General features: G+C 41.0%; 1 protein-coding gene across 1 annotated transcript; it reads right to left on the bottom strand.

Annotated features, from left to right (window-relative positions):
- Positions 1 to 2,585: 2,585 nt before the first annotated feature.
- Positions 2,586 to 16,094, bottom strand: LOC108800290 (acetylcholine receptor subunit alpha-1-A-like). Its single transcript, XM_018572269.1, has 10 exons — positions 16,005 to 16,094; positions 12,537 to 12,615; positions 11,137 to 11,282; positions 9,870 to 9,914; positions 9,079 to 9,188; positions 7,362 to 7,557; positions 5,909 to 6,146; positions 5,253 to 5,476; positions 4,377 to 4,616; positions 2,586 to 2,785 (listed from the first exon to the last, which is right to left on the bottom strand). Exons 1-10 carry the CDS (start codon positions 16,092 to 16,094, stop codon positions 2,654 to 2,656), a joined length of 1,500 nt encoding a protein of 499 aa, XP_018427771.1. The 3' UTR covers positions 2,586 to 2,653.
- Positions 16,095 to 16,532: the final 438 nt, after the last annotated feature.

The raw sequence follows: 16,532 nt of genomic DNA, 5'->3' as shown, positions 1-16,532 counted from the left end.
CCTACTTGCAGGGCATTTTGCAAGCATTTCTGATGCCTCCTTAACCTTCCTAGCGGTATGATTATGCAGGATTTTGGCATGCCAAAGCGGTACATTATTTTTCATGGAAATTTGTTGTTTTATATTGTAGGCCTGAAATTCTTAGCAAATCTCACCTAAATCTGTCCAAAACAAGAGTCTCGTAGACATCCCAGATATGATAAAGTTTGAATAACAACATAAATAAATTATAATGTAATAAATAATTAATTTTATCATACCCGGGATGTCTACAAGACTCTTGTTTTGGACAGATTTAGGTGAGTTATTCCTCAGATTTACTCTAGGGATACAATTGAAGTGAAATAGTTTGATACATAAATGTAATTATAGCAGATTACATTGTATTCTATGTATTCTGTGTAAATGTCATGTTTTCACTTTTGAATTTCCCGCCGGCTCCGCCACCCGCTGTGACGCCCGAAAACGAAACTGAAAGCCGAATGCCGGCATCAGCCAGGCGCACACACCAGAGGACACCGCGGGCTCGCAGGGACAAGGTAAGTGACACTTTTGTGCTATCCCGAGTGTTGCTCAGGGTTACCTCTCTTGGTACTGAAAATTAACCCCGATGCACACTCGGGAATACCGCCAGGAAGGTTAATGCCTTTAAAATGCCTGCCGAATGCCTTGTTAACACTATAGGCGTGTTAATCAGCGTTCCTCTGTCATTAAATTCTCAGTGCACGTGTGAAAGAACCCTACGAAGGACAAGGAGGCCCTAACTCTTCCCTGCTCTATCCAAAACAAAAATAAAACAGTTTGCCTGGAGTTGAGCTTTAAGTTAAAATTGACACTTTAATAAAACTGTTACATTTCTGTTATACGTTATATATACAAATCGAAAGTTAGAACAATCGGTGATTGTTCTTTTTAAATGTGAACTGTTACGTTTATCACTTTATTATGAAGCTGTTGATGAATAATTATTTTATTTCTTCACCTTTTCTTTGAATACATTCATTGAGGAACTATTTACAAAGTAATCCATATTTCTCAATCTGTAGATACAGAAGCTTGTTTTGAAATGACCCGGTCACATAACTAAAACATCCAAGAAACGCTGTGCCTGTTAAAGGAGAACTATGAGGTGAGTGATTTTCACTCATCCTCATAGTTCGAGCCGACCTGTGACAATGAAACTGTCACACGTCGGCTCAATAGATCGGAAAGTGAACGAACACATACCGGCGCTCACTCACTTCTCGATCAATTCCCTGCAGAGAGCCGTGACTGTCACTCACGGCTCCCTGCAGGAATTGCCTGCTCCGATAGGCAGCTGGCTCTAGATAGGCAGAGCCAGCTGTCAATCACGCAGCTGGGTGGATCTCGACAGTAATGTCGGGATCCGTCCCGGCTGCGGCGGTCTCAGTATACTGAGCTTTGGGTCACGGGAGGACGCTAGTTTATGCCCTCCCGTGACCCTGAGGATAACTATGGGGAAACACACTTACCAATAGTTCTCCTTTAAGAAGCAAGTGGATACTTATCTCTACTGCCTCCTCTGTCACCGAACACCGCTGAAGAGAAATCCCTGGGTGATGCTTCTTATGGAATTGACACTTCCTGGAGTGTCAATCTCTTTTATCTCCCCCGCAGCACTTAGTGGTGCCTCCTGATGACCTCCAAGTCACTGAAGGACACAGTAGTGAGATTACAGAAAACTCCTGGCATGTAAAATATTCATCCTTGAAGTGGGGCTACCCCCGCACTGCAAGCGTAAAGTGCTTGTTTTGGTTTAGGGTCTAAAATAAAAAAGAAATACTCACCTGATCCTCGGCCCTTCCTAGCTGTTAGACCAGTTCCTGCAGCATCTTCTCCCCTGGGCTCCGGTGGTCTAAGTCCCGCTAACACAGGTGGAGTGAAGGGGTGGGCAGTCACCACTGCAGGATCGAGGATCAGGTGAGTGTATCTGCTTTATTTTAGACCCTAGACCAATATGAGCACTTAACCCTTACAGTGCTGGGGTAGCCCCACTACAAGGGTTAATATTTTACATGCCAGAGGGGCCAAGAAGATCGACACTCCTGGAAGTGTTGGGGATTTATATTCAGCAGATTGGTGTGTAGCCAACAGGAATGATAAGTCTCTGATTTCTACTTTACAGACAGGGCCATCCCTATAATGAGGCAGCCTGAGGCGGGTGCCTCAAGTGGCACCTGAAGCCCCTTCTGGCTAGAGCATCCCAGGTTGCTAAGTGCTCTTAGCAACCTGTGACGCTCTGGCTGGCTTCCCATCCAGCTCACTGATGTCATTGGTTGCCAGGAGCTGAGCGGGATGCTCTGGCTGGCATCCTGCCCAATTCCTGACAACCAATGACATCAGTGAGCTGAGCGGGACACCGTGCACCACAAGCCACCGCCTACCCCCCCACTTCCCTCCCAGAACCCGCAACGTCCACCACCAGCTGCCAAACCTAACCCCTCCCACCCAGAACATGCACTAAGAGCGCCCCCCCTCCCCCCAGCCTCGGATGGCCTCACAGTTCTTGGAAGTTCTAGTTATGTGACGGGTCACTTTAAACTGATCCAAAAGCAGGCCATCTTCATCCATGTGCCAGCTGAAAGACAATGCACCCCGCTTCTGGAGAGCAGTTACAATCACGTGTCCTCTATCAGCCTTGCAAATGCAGTTCAATAAGACGTCCGGCAAACACAGCTACTGTTCCAATGATACAAACAATCATGAAGACGGCAAGAAGGATGTGATCTAGAACCATTGCAGAAAATATCCATTCTTCTGCAGCCTGGAAAATAATGACACATATATTATTGATAAAGACCGATCAAAATGATCAATGAAATGACCACATTATCCAGAACTGAAACATCTATAATGCAGAAGTAGTCATTACACACAGATATTTCCATGTGCTAGAAAATCTCTGTGCAAGTGATTATTTCATTGTCTATGGAAAAAAAGAAGTTAGACTCTCAGTCACATGTATCTGGTTCAAGGAAAACCTTACAATCAGTGAGATTCAGCAGTGTGTTTAACCCTTTCGCTGCCAGAAGTGTTTTAACTTTTTATCAGAATCACTTCAAGTGGAAAGCATATAGTCTGCTTATAGGACCCTGCTACCACTGCCATATGGCATAACACAGCAGCAATGAAAGGGTTAAAAATGCACACATGACTCACCAGTCATTATTATGGTCAGGTTTTTTTTTTACATTTCCAGCCAGTAGATGGAGCCCTGGGCTCTTTTCACACTTTTTCTTGCTATTCTTAGCTTTTCTGTTGCAAAATAGCTGTTGTTTACAGAGCTTAGCGAGTCAAGCTGAACTTTGCTCATAGAATGAAAGGTTTAGTGCTCTAAAATAGTTTTGGTAGTTGAACAGCACATTTGTTAATAGAAGTTTATACATCAGACCTAATGAGGAACAGCTGAGGTAAAAAGAGGGACAGCTGTGGAGAATGTGGGACATATATATATGTGCCCCATATTTGGAGGTACCAAGGTTTTCTTGTCACTTAAGTGTCTGATAGGGGAGCGGAGTAAATGCATTGTGGCTATATAGTATAACACTTCCATGCTATGCTTTATTCCTGAAAAAAGCTTAACTTCACTATGTTTTTCCTTAACCTATTGCATAATTTGCATTTGCGTCACCTGGCATTCCTTCTCGGACATATGTTTACTCTTCTAGAACTTGTATTTGCCTTTTCGCTCTCAATTCTTAATAAAAGTTTGTTTGCCTAAAAAAAGCTTAACTTAAAGGAGAACTAAGAGGTGAGTGCTTTTCACTCACCTCATAGTTCTAGCCGACCTGTGACAATGAGACTGTCACAGGTCGGCTCAGTAGATCGGGAGGTGAGCGAACACATACCGGCGTTCGCTCACCTCTCGATCCTGTCACGGCTCTCTGCCGTGACAGGGGAGGGGCTGGATTCCCCCCTCCCCACTCTGATCCTCCAGCGCTGACTGGCGGAACGGACGGGGGAGGGGGCAGGTACAGCTGGCTCTGCCTCTGGATAGGCAGAGCCAGCTGTCAGTCACGCAGCTGGGCGGATCACGGCACAATTGTCGGGATCCGCTTCAGCTGCGGCGTCTCAGTATACCGCGAGCTAGAGCTCACGGTATACTGAGCCTAGGGTGACGGGAGGACGCTAGTTTGTGTCCTGCCGTTACCCTAAGGAGAACTATGGGGAAAAGCCTTAACCCCATAGTTATCCTTTAAATACCACTGATTTCACAGATGACATCAAATGAAAAATTAGTAAATTTAAGTATTTTGCCCCTCTCCCCCAAACTCATTTATCCCAAACTCAAACTCGGGCATTTGTCTACTGCTGTGTAACCTTGCCAGAATTTGACTTTTTTTTTCCCCTCATACCTTATTTGACTCCTGGTCAGAATTCATGGACTCTGCAATATACTTGACTCCTTCTATAGCATTCTTGACATCGGGGCTCTTTAAGATTGGCGACTGGTATGTCACATTGGCAGGGCCCAGTTTTCCAGAAATGTCTGATATATCAATGTCTTCTGTAAAAATCTTCTTTCCCTTTTTCTCTTGTGCAGGACGTTTCATTGTAGAGAAAAACATCATGCTTGGGATAGTTTCAATGAAAATCTAAGAAAAAGAAAATAAAACGTGTTAAACATGTATACATTTTTTTTATACAAGTTGCATGTTTTGTGCTTTACAGTGATTGTATCATAAATACTAAATGTGGTCATTAAATTAAATCTAAAAACTTATTTCCATGTAATGTGGAAGTATTAGGCTCTTAATGTTCTGCAAATAAAACGGTACAACAGTTTATATTTTTACTTTTAGATTTATTCAACTGCCCTCTTGAAACTCTTTCAATTAAAAAAGGAACTTTTTGGTAAAAAACTTTCTTATGGGTGGATAGATTGAGTCCACGTCAATTATCATTGTGGATTAAATGACCCACCTCTACCTTTTATCTGCAAATAGCTGACTATTCTGGCTAGATTCTACTTGTATATAAAACATCCAATGTTTTATATACTATGATTGTAACAATGTAACTCGGTACACAGCCAATTGTGTTATTAGATACAATTACTTTATTTGCTAGTATTCTTTCCATTGTACTTTTTATTGTAAAACGCTGAAACTTCTAATATGTCTTGTTTGTGTCATTATTTACATTCATGAAATGGATTTTAAAACTATTCATATCATTTAAGGAAACAAACTATTGATTATTCTAATATGAGACACAGTCAAGCGCAGTACCTTTTTCACCCACTGAGGCATGATGTGAGTATTTGGGGTGCGGAAATGGGTGTTGATCACAATGACGGTGATGACGATGGAAGCTATGACAAACATCATTGTAAATAACATGTACTTTCCAATCAGTGGCACGGCACTTGAGGTGGATGGGATCAACTCAACAATGACCAGAAGAAACACAGTCAGTGACAGCAGGACAGACACACTCAGAGTTATTTTTTCACCTATAAGAGAGAGTTGGGGGTTTAGTATAACTTGGTAATTCTGCAAGTACCCATGAAAAACTTTTAGGAGCTTCATAATTGCAAATCAGTATAAGCTAGTTAGCATGTAAAAGTACCATCCTCCCACCTGCTGAATGTACCCATAGATGGATAATATAGATGATCAGTGCCCCATTCTGCCAATATCTACAGGAAAAGGTGACAGTCATCTGCATATGTCTACCCACACCTCCTATGTTTAAAAGACTATTTAATAATGGAGGCAACTGAGTTCATAGAGATTAGAGTACATGATGTTGATGTTCATGGCCAGTCTTAGGTTCAGCTTCACTTGCATTCAAGACACACAGATTATGTTTTAAAGGGATAGTGAATATACAAACAGCATTGTGTATGGCATGTTATGAACATCACATATTGAAGAATTCATACCTGACCCTGTGGGCAGATAGAACACCAAGCCAGTGAGGAAGGAGAAGAGGAGACAGGGGATGATAACGTTGACAATGAAGTAGAGAGGAAGACGCTGCATGAGGAAATGATAGGTGATATCCAAGTATGGCGTGTCAGGGCAACAGTCATAGACAACCCAATGCTTCCAGCACTGATAATCCTTCATTAACCATTCTCCACTCTCCATGAAGCTGCTCATATCAGGGCGGTCACTCTCCTGCAACAGTTATTTTCAGAAATGTAAAGTGGCCAAACAATATCTTGAGCAAACGATACTATCGGAGCTGTGGCTTTATTTAAAGGATACACCAGAAAACATTGAGCAAAGGGGTTTATACCCAAAGCCACACATTAGCAGCTGCCATGGTGGCCACCCATGAGTGTCTTGACTAATCTAAAAAAGCATGTCTGGCCTGAATTTGAGAATACATGAAAGTTATTGATGCCGTGACACTTTCGACTTTATTGGGGGGATTAAATGTCTTTCAGCACTGCCGCAAGAATTCATCAAGGTGTACATTTAATAGAAAAATATCTTCATGGCTTCAATTGCTTCATAGTGAGGTTGATAACTAAGGGGAAGATCATCGTTACTTGAAATAAAGGTAAATACATTTGGTTTTCAACACAGAAATAATCCAAGGTATCAACAGTCAAACAGAAGTAATTTAGGGAATGAGCCAACAGTCACAGTCTGCATGTTCAGCAGTCTATTTAGGCACCTCCCTGAAGAGAGTAGGTGTGCATCGCAGAGACTTAAGCTTCATTGCTGAGTACTGAACAGCAGATAGTTGAGGCTCAGGACTGATCTTTTGTGCCCCATGGTTCCTGTGTGTGTTATAAAGTTGTCACTGCTCCAAGCTCGCTCCCGTGATGGAATACAGTCTCACTTTTAGTTTACTTATTTGTATTGAGATTGTAGTCCATCCTAGGAGGGAGCTTGGAGTGGTGGCTACTTTACAGCACACACAGGGGCCATGGGTAACAAAAGTAGCCCCCCTCCAGAAGGAAGAAAAGTGTCAGCACAAATTCAGAGATGATTTGAGGATCTACATCCGAGTGATACACAGATACATTTTTGTTAATGGGGTACTTGAATGCGGTTTTATGATGTAACTCCTGAGTTTAGTGTCACTTTAAAAGAATTGTTAGAATGGACAAAAAAAATCTTTATTTAAATACTTACCTTTCTTGGAGAAAATGCTGCTCCTGGGATCCCTCCAGTGCTTATCATTTGATCAAATGTCTTGGCATGGTCACATGATTTTTGTTGAAGGACAGAATCATTCAGTCAGCAACCTGATCCTCTTATTTAAGAGATAAAATAATCAAATGCTTAGGGATTGGCACAAAGGATCTCGCTCTAAGTGTATTATAGAATGCTTATGGTCAGTTTCTTTTTAACTCATGAAGGAGAATTTCATATACTTACTGGATTTATAACAACAACTGTTCCATCATAGCTCCATGTACCGAGCTTCATGCTGCAGTTCTGCTGGTCAAAAGGGAAATGAGTGACTATCATTTCACAGTAACTTTTGAAAATAGCTGGTGGAGTCCATACAATTTGCCCTGTGTAATACAGGAGGGCCTTCGTTTCCTGGACTATTGTAAAGTCACCATCTGCGCTGTAAAAAAAAAAAGCAAATCGAGCAAATGAGATAATATCCACTTAATAAATCAATTTCAAAGTAAAATGGGTTGCTGAAGATCACAATGTTTATTATAATATTCCCAATGGTTTTGCAATTTATAAAGCTGATATGATATCCTGATGTATGTCCTATTACATTTTAGAAGTATGAATTACCTTGATGACTGGTCCAGCTTTAGGCCAAAATTGTTTCTTTAGCTTTGAATAAAAGTCCTTACTTAAAAAAACAATGTTGGCTTTAAAGGAAATGTCTGTTGTTTTGGATATATAGTAAATATGTTTCTTGTATAGTTTATAATTAACTAAATATATGGGGGTAGACATATTTGTTCATTGTTCTACTTCCTATTTTGCAGCGCTATGGATGAGCTTTGGGTTCGGGTCAATCATGCGTTCAACCTGAACCCAGCCTGTTCATGCTTTGGGCATATCAAATGACCAGCTTTGGATAGATCCCTGGCCACTTTGTTTACAAACAGAATGAAGCTAGCTGGGAACTTTCATATAGTATAATTTTTTTTTTTAAATGTCACTTTTAATGGAGTACATCACACTGGTGTGCAACCTAATGAGCATGAGGCTTAAGGCATCCTTCAAGCATTAAAATGATTTTTGCATATTTAATATTGCCCTTTAAGCTGCATTAAAAGACCCTTTGGTCCAATTTCCCTATGGTAGTGCCCAGCTACCCATGACCTTTTTAACAAAAGCTTGCAAATTGGCCTTAGTTAAGGGCAGAAAAAAATAACAAGATTCGGCTCCCAAACACTTCAGTTGGGTTTGGTGAGATGTTCGGGTTAATTGACTGAATTGCTCATCACTATGCAGTGGTCATGTTTTACTGCTCTTCTCACAGTGCACATCTAAAAATCAGTTGTAATACTAAAAACAAAGCCCTCTCCAAGTGGCTCATATATTTCTGCTAATCAGTAACTTAAAAAGTATGAAGCCCAGAAGATCAACATAACAGCCAGTCAACCAGCATTTTTATAAGGAGGTCAATAATGGCAGATCTAAGAAACAAGACCTAATTAGTGATAATTTGTCTGACAGTGTTGGGTGCTGGGAAACATTTGAGAGTCACGGTGGCTTAGTGGTTAGCACTTCTGCCTTGCAGCACTGGGGATCCTTGGTTTGATCCCAGGTCAGGACACCATCTGTAAGGAGTTTGCATGTTGTCCCTGTGCTTGTGTAGGTTTCCTCCGAAGACATGCTGGAAGGTTAATTGGCTCCTGTCTAACTTGGCCCTGTATGTGTGTGCAATATGGACCTTAGATTGTAAGCTCCTTGAAGAGAAGGACTAATGTGGCTTTGCAGTATGTAAAGTGCAGTGTAAATTGTCGGCGCTATATAAAAACCTGTAATAAACACATTTCTTCAAAGACTGCAGAGATTAATCATTATTGCATTACATCCTGCAATTCCTATGGTGCTTCCTTTTCCCCACTATTTTTATCTTCTAATGTCATCACAAGAAAGGAATGAAATGTCTTACTTGTTATAGAGAACTATATCAGGGCGCCAGAGATCACCAGAAAGGATCCGAACTTTTTCTATCCCTCCATATTTTACAGGGTCCCACTTGAGATTTACATCTACCCATTGCTGAAGAAGAAAAATATCATTAGGTCTCTACATGGAGTGTGTCAATGGGCTGATGGAATGAGTCAATGAGCAAATGAAACATCCGTTCAGGTGCATTCTACTTGTCTTTCACCTTGATATTTTTCTGAGATCATCTTCCCACCTGTATTTGACATCCTAAGTGGTATCACCCTGCTTCAAGTTATTGTTCCCATGGGGGTGAACAAAAGCCTGTATACACAGGTCATGAAAGACATCTTGTTAGGCTTGTGATGCACAAACTGAAACTGTGTAAGGGCTTGTGTACACAGGTTTTTGTTCACATCAGAACTACTTCTCTCCTCATATAGTTCAATGGAAACAAGATTGAAGCAAGTTGATGCTTTTTAGAGGGATGTCAAATGCAGGTCAGAAGGAGATTAACTGCAAGTTATATGCACTTGTCAGTGAACTCTGAATGATCTCAGCAGCATCTCAAACTTATCAGAAATGCAAGGTGAACGCACCTGAACGCAGGCTGCATTTGCCAGGCTGCAACTACAGCTAAAATATCAGTTTTGTTATAGATGAGTTGGCTTACTAAAAAGGTGTAATTAATAACATCTCTGGTACAGTACGTCACATACGACTTCATGTAATGCATTTCCACTCTTAGACTACATTTTTGTATTTCTCCTAAAAAGATAATCACAAGTTACAAACCTGCTTAAGTCGAACATTTGTCGTCATAATCTGATTGACTTCATCCTTGAAATAAGAAGAAAATAATGGCTCGATAAAGAGGACATAAAACTACAGTTTCAAATACATTTTTGCCAATATTACTAAGATGAATAACAGAAATTCATTTTTTTTACATATTGTATAGAATGGGGAGGGATAGATTCTCTATCAGGTTTTTTATGCTGTCTGTGTGCCAGCTGGGGAGATTTCCTCGCACAATATTTGTACTGGGACCATTAATGAGAAGATCTACCACTCCCAACCATAGACCAGGACAGAAACACATTTCTTGTAGAGCAGGGAAGGCTAAAGCCATTGTCTGTATGCAATGGAATTCTATCCTATACTCTGTCCAAAACTGAAAGAAACAAATGGTGCACTTGTTAGGTTACACTTTGAAGTAGACCTCTCGGTAACTTTACAAGTCTTCATTTATATAAATTTCTGACATGACACAATATACAGCAATACTATATTTATTCCAAAAAATCTGCATTTTCTAAAGTAAAAAGGTAACTGAACATCAGTCCAGTCTGAGATGTTATCATGAGTGATTATATTGTAACACTGTAACTTTGCAGCAAGTCTCAGGGTTAGTTCACACCAGCCCCAGCACGTTCTGGCCCGATTCGTTGCCAGAACGCACTGGATCGTATCTCGGCCGGCTCACTGCGTTTTGGGGCGGGATGGGGCATCGACTGCATGCACTATTTTTTCTGACCGCACCAACCCTGAACACAGGCATTGATGTGCCAAGCGTTCCGATGTGGTCGATCGCACTGCGGAGGGGGGGCGTGGCTGCCATTGACTTCAATGCACGCCCCCTCCAGCCCTAGAACGCAATGAGACGGCCTGGATGCGATCCAGTTTTTTCCAGCACCGAATCGGGCCAGAACGCACTGGGGCTGGTGTGCACTACCCCTCAAGGTGGTGGGGGTTGATCTTTGTCATATATTTCAGTCAGTTCTTCTTAAACTGAGCAGATTTCAGTCAGTTCTTCTTAAACTGGCCTAAATCAGCTCCATGGGCGGCCCTTTCAGCAACATCCCACCCGACATCCTTTGATCTGTCAGAATACAATAAGCCAGAATGGAAATGGGTGGGCCCCTATCCATACTGTTAGCAGCCATTGTATGGCAAGCCTTAGATATGTTTTTACTAGTTCTATTTTGCCACAATCATTCAATATAATCATGTTTCCATTTTCTAATACTGTTCTTCAAACATATAATCATAATGACCATACCACATCAATAAGTTGGATAAGCTGCAGACCAACTGTTACAACAACTGCATCCTTAAACTTGTGAACTGGACGAACAACTTTGTTGTAGTCGGTGAACAAGTCTTTAATGAGACGAGATTCATCATCAGAGCTGAGGGCTGTTCCGGCTGGGAAAAAAAGGTAAAAAAGGCCAAGCTGAAATTGAAATGCTGTAGAATAGTACCAATAGGATAAGGGGGTGCGAGTGAGGGGGTGTATAATTTTGGATCACAACTAATTACCAGTCCCTCCAGTCTACTGTTAATATGTTCTGCCCAAATGGCTTAGTGAACATGCAGACTCCCCGCCCCCATAGATGTCTTTGACTCTTACACCCTAGTGAGGGAGTCCTCATGTCCCAGAGGTTATTAAGTGTCATATAAAGGATCAAGATTAAAGTTGGGAACTCGCCCCTTCTTCTTTCTCCTATGAGAACTGGAATGACATTAGTTTTAGTTTTGGATAGTGTGAGAGATTTTAAACTTTCGTCATGTTTCTATAGCTGTCTGGGTCCCCATTGAAGAGATATCCCACCACAGTGCTCAATGAGACAGGAGGTAAAGGGAAATCTGCTCCCCCTTTGAGGGGACAAACAAAAAGTAATAAAACACTGGTGGACGCTTTAAATCCCCATTCTATACAAAACTAAAAATAAGTTTTGCCTGGAGTTACTTTTTAGTTTGAATAAAAACCTTTAGACATCTCCAGTATACTACAGCACATGTCACAACACCCTGGTTAGATGTTTCCCAATCACCATTCATGAAATGAAGGATAGCTATGTGACTCTCAGGTTTCTAGACTGCAGTTATGCAGCTAAAAATACTCATTGCTTCCTTTCACCTGCAGCTGCCAGTCAAGCATATCCTTTCTGCATTACAAAAGTCTACAATAAATTTCCATTTGTGATCAAAACTCAACATGAAAAAGGATTCTAGAAATTCAAAAATGTCAGGCATCGTGAAAAAGGTTGTGACATGGCATTAGTGTTGTGACTAATAGGCAATCACATATCTTTTTCAGGACTCACTAAATAAAAAGGTAATGCTGAGATAATGCTTATAGCCACATGGTGGGGTTGATTTACTACAGACGTAGAGCATATTCACTTTCAAAGTGAATTTTCCATTATAGTGAATAAGAAGAAGCAAAGTGAAAATTCACTTTGCACAAAATGCATAGAAAATTGGATGCTAAGCTAAGTGAATATTCTATTTACAAGGTAAAGTATGTTTTAGACTGACAATACACAGCATTTTTGAGAGGGGTGTAAGCTGTGCCCAGTTTAGTTTTGCTAAACTACTCAAATCCATTCACCATCTTTACAACATAGACATTAATCATTTTGTAGTCCCAAGATAAGAACCAGGAGGGCTAATTACCCTCCTTGAGATAACAAAGGACGTATTCACAAGACACAGGACTCTGAATTTCTGTCAGGATCACCAGGTATTTTGTGCACTTATCGAACAAATATAACAGAATAATTTCAATGGCATATTTATTTACTGATGGTGTTGTCAGTTTGATACAGGAACCAAGATCATCAGTAGAGATTAGCTCAGGTTTGGAGCAAACCCAGTCTGAACCTGAGCACCTCTGAACCCAGAAGGGCCTCCTCATAAACATGTAAGAAGGTTCCTTTCATGCCACCCAATCAGCTGCTGGTGGGGAATTTCCCCACTCCAAACTTAATGTAAGCAAAGTGGCGGGATGTAGGGACATCATTGACCTTATACGACTACAACACTATATTTGGTAAATGCTATTTACCCTGATATGCCTATGTAGTCATATAAGGTAAATGACATCACTCAAGCATCCCACCCCTTTGTTCACATACACCTGCGGGGTGGGGATGCCCAACCCACAGCTGATTGGGTGGAAGTTCCCATGGCACTTAGTTGGTCGGATGAGCTCAGGTTTGGACTGGAACCAAAATCCAGAACCAGTCTTTTGCTGGCAATTTATTTTCTGACCTTTTGAATGTAAGTGCTCCCTCCATCGACTTGGGTATCCTAGGTTTCACAGTGGAATGCATTAATGTCAATGAAGATAGAGCACCTATAGATATAAGGATCTCCCCAAAAATGAAACAACTAATTGACGTAAGATAGACTGAACATAGGCAAAACTGAAACTCCTCTTTCATTCTTCCCATACTGCACAACAACAATAAAGGGGATCAGATTGGTATGTCCAACAAGAAATGTTTTCTTTCAAACACACACATTTTAGTACATTCAATGTGTGATAAATAAATTATATTACCTGATCACACCGCAGTTAAAACCAAAGATAGGTGAGCTCACAGTGCACAAATCCACATACCATACAGCAAATAGAGAATTACCTAAGGTAAAACCATAACTGACTAGACATAGGTTAGATTGTAAGCATTATATACATGTACAATTGCATGTTCTAACCATCTTAGGCAGACAAAAACAAATGCTCTTAGATGTATCGTGATCATGTGAAAGAGACGCATACATTTCTATCATAATATAAAAGCTAATTCAGTTATTAATTTATTTCATCACACCAGAATTTGGCATTTGTGTGAATGTAAAAAGCACAATCAGTTCAGTACCTGTGATGAGGAGAATAAAATGTGTGACAGTGAAATCCATTTCTTTGCAGCTCGCTTGGCTCCTACTCTCTGATTACAAGTCTGCAGAGTTCCTGTAAGGGGGACGGTCCCTGTGTCTTCCATTCCTCTATGAGGAAGGACATAGCTGGACTATTGTGGCTTCACACCTGTTCAGCCAGACAGCTGAAGGTTGAGAAGCATATGGCGAGGGATTCACTGAGATTTCCCATTCAAGAAGGCTTGCTGTGTTATTGCACTGACACACATAGAGCCCTTATTTTTAAATAAAAAATATTAAGCGTTAAAGAAGTCTTAAAAGACTGCAAAGTTCTGTGAGTGCCAACGAAGGCAAGCATTCTTAGTCTGACCATAGCTTCTAGCATGCTTTATGACGTAACAGGAAAACCTAGTAAGTGTTATTACCATATCTAATGCTGGGTTGCCATCTGGTGATCAGCTCCCAGGCAGCCAAGAATTTTCTGTTATGGGATGTGGAGATTGGTAAGTAGGATGTAATTTCCGATACTCAAACTGACTTATTTCATAGCTTTCATAAGCTACATATCTCCCAACTGTCCTTCATTTGGTGGGACTCAGAACCAAATCCCTCTGTCCCCTTTTCCCCCTCAATTGTCCCTCTTTTTGGTCTATTGTACACATATCTATGAAAATGTTCTATTTAACTACCAAAAGTGTTATTCTGGACTAAAATATTGATCCTATCTTGTTATCTTGTTTACTATTTTGAATAGCCAGTATAAAGGAAATGTTAACTTCCTAATTCTCTCCATAACTGGGGGTGCCGCAGATGTGTGTCTATTACTTAAATACATTGTGCAGTCTCTCTTTACTCCTTGGTTGTCTCTCTTTTTGATCTGATGCCTAGACCTATATTAAAAAGTATCCCATTTAAAGTGCAACTTAAGCAAAAACATTATTTTTAGTTTTGGATAAAGTGGAGAAGGGTTAGAACACCTTACTGGTTTTTATTTCTGCCTGTGTCCCCATTAGGAAGTTTCATCCTCTCTATCTATCCCTGTGACTGTTAACACTGAAAGTAAAAGAAAATCCCAAATTTGAAGTTGTCATCAGAATAGGAATAGATGGGAAATATTCAAATAGGGAAACTCGTTCTGGTGACCCTGCTGATCGCCAGGGATTTTCCTCTCTTTAAGGAAATGTCTGCGCACTTGCTGTTCCAGCTAGTGGACAGGAAGTGAAGGTTAATCTCCCCAATGGAACACAGATAGCAAAAATGCTGACAGGAGATACAACCCTCCCTTACTCTCTCCAAAACTAAAAAAAGGTTTGGCTTCAGTTTTACTTTAACTATTAAAATGATAATGCTACTCTAAAATTTTCATCCAACTCTTATTTTGCATTTTGCCAGTGTAAAAGAAAAGTATAAGCGTTAAAATTCAATATTGCCAATCGGCCAATAATTTTTTTTAATGAATTGTTCACAGTCACAGTGTGTAACTGGGGGCATGGCAGGGGTGTGTTCTTTGCCTACTTACTTTAAAATAAAAGTGTCCCTATTTAAATTCTCAGAAAGCTGTCTACATGCACTCACTCAAGTATTGATGGCCCATCATTGCTTTGGGCCGGCATCCTGACAGTGACAGTTGATCATGCATGTGCAATGTGTGTAAACATGACTGCTTGTAGTCTCCATCAGGTGCTTATCTACTAGGGTGACAAGGTAGGAGCAAACTTTGGAGACGGTTGCCACCTCAGAATAGGTATTTCCTGAATAAAGACCAACAAGCTGAAAATGTGAAAAGAATAAAAACAATATTTGTAATGACATTGACAACTTATGAGATTTAGGGGTCTATTCACAAAGGAGCTGAAGGGTCCAGCCGTAGCTTCGGCTGATCCTTCAGCTCTCTTTGGCTGGCGGCGCCCTTCAGTTCAGTCGAACCGAAGGGCTGCTATACGGGCTATTTGGCCGCAGTGAGCCGCAAAGAATAGCTGAACGTTGTCTGGCTCACTTCACTTCGGCTGGGTCATTCACTTAGCTGCCTTCGGCAGCTTTGTAAATAACCCCCTTAGTTATTAGGTTTAGATGTACTTTACTGTGAGAATAATGCATGTGAATGCTGCATGTTCTATTATGGAGTTATGTGTTCTTCTCTAGCTATTATGGAGCATGCCAGGGAATAATTTTGATGTCCCGTATTTTTTCTCTTTTTATTTCAATGCTTAAAATAAACTTGTTAGTAGAATGTAACAGTTTGCTGCCTCCAAAACCAACCTGCATCATTGTCCCCAGCTGTTCATGTTGCAGCTCTATCTCTGCAGGATCAGTCTGCTGTTGTGCACCTGTGTCCAAAGCTTGATTCATGTTCATCTGTACAACCGCTTTCAAATTCCCAAGAAGCACAGGTCTTTTCAGTGAATAACCCAACCGAAGTGAAGTGAGCCGAATGCTGTTCGTCCATTTACTTCAGCCTTGTATGGCTGATTTCAGCCGTACATCGGTTAAAATCAGCCGTACAGCGGCTGCCTTCGATCAGCCAAATATGTTCTGCATCTTCGGCTGAGCCGAAGTGCAGAAGGAGTTCGACTCAGCCGATTCAACATCTGGATCGGCTGAGTCGAACCTCCGGCAGCTCACTTGCTGCCGTTCGCCCCATATTCTCGTTGGGACCAAAAGGGCTCCATCGTCCAAAGTGAGAAGAAGGATCAGCAAAGCTATGGCTGGATCCTTCAGTTTTTTTGTTAATATCCTAGGTGTTAAGACAATCTTGCACTCTCCTGGCTAGTTCTTAGTGAGAAGTGC

The sequence above is a fragment of the Nanorana parkeri genome, unplaced genomic scaffold (genome assembly GCF_000935625.1).
Source record: "Nanorana parkeri isolate BGI_ZX_2015 unplaced genomic scaffold, ASM93562v1 scaffold44, whole genome shotgun sequence".
Classification (NCBI taxonomy): domain Eukaryota; kingdom Metazoa; phylum Chordata; class Amphibia; order Anura; family Dicroglossidae; genus Nanorana; species Nanorana parkeri.
The sequence above is the reverse complement of the archived record's forward strand: the minus strand, read 5'-3'. Positions and strand labels throughout refer to the sequence as shown.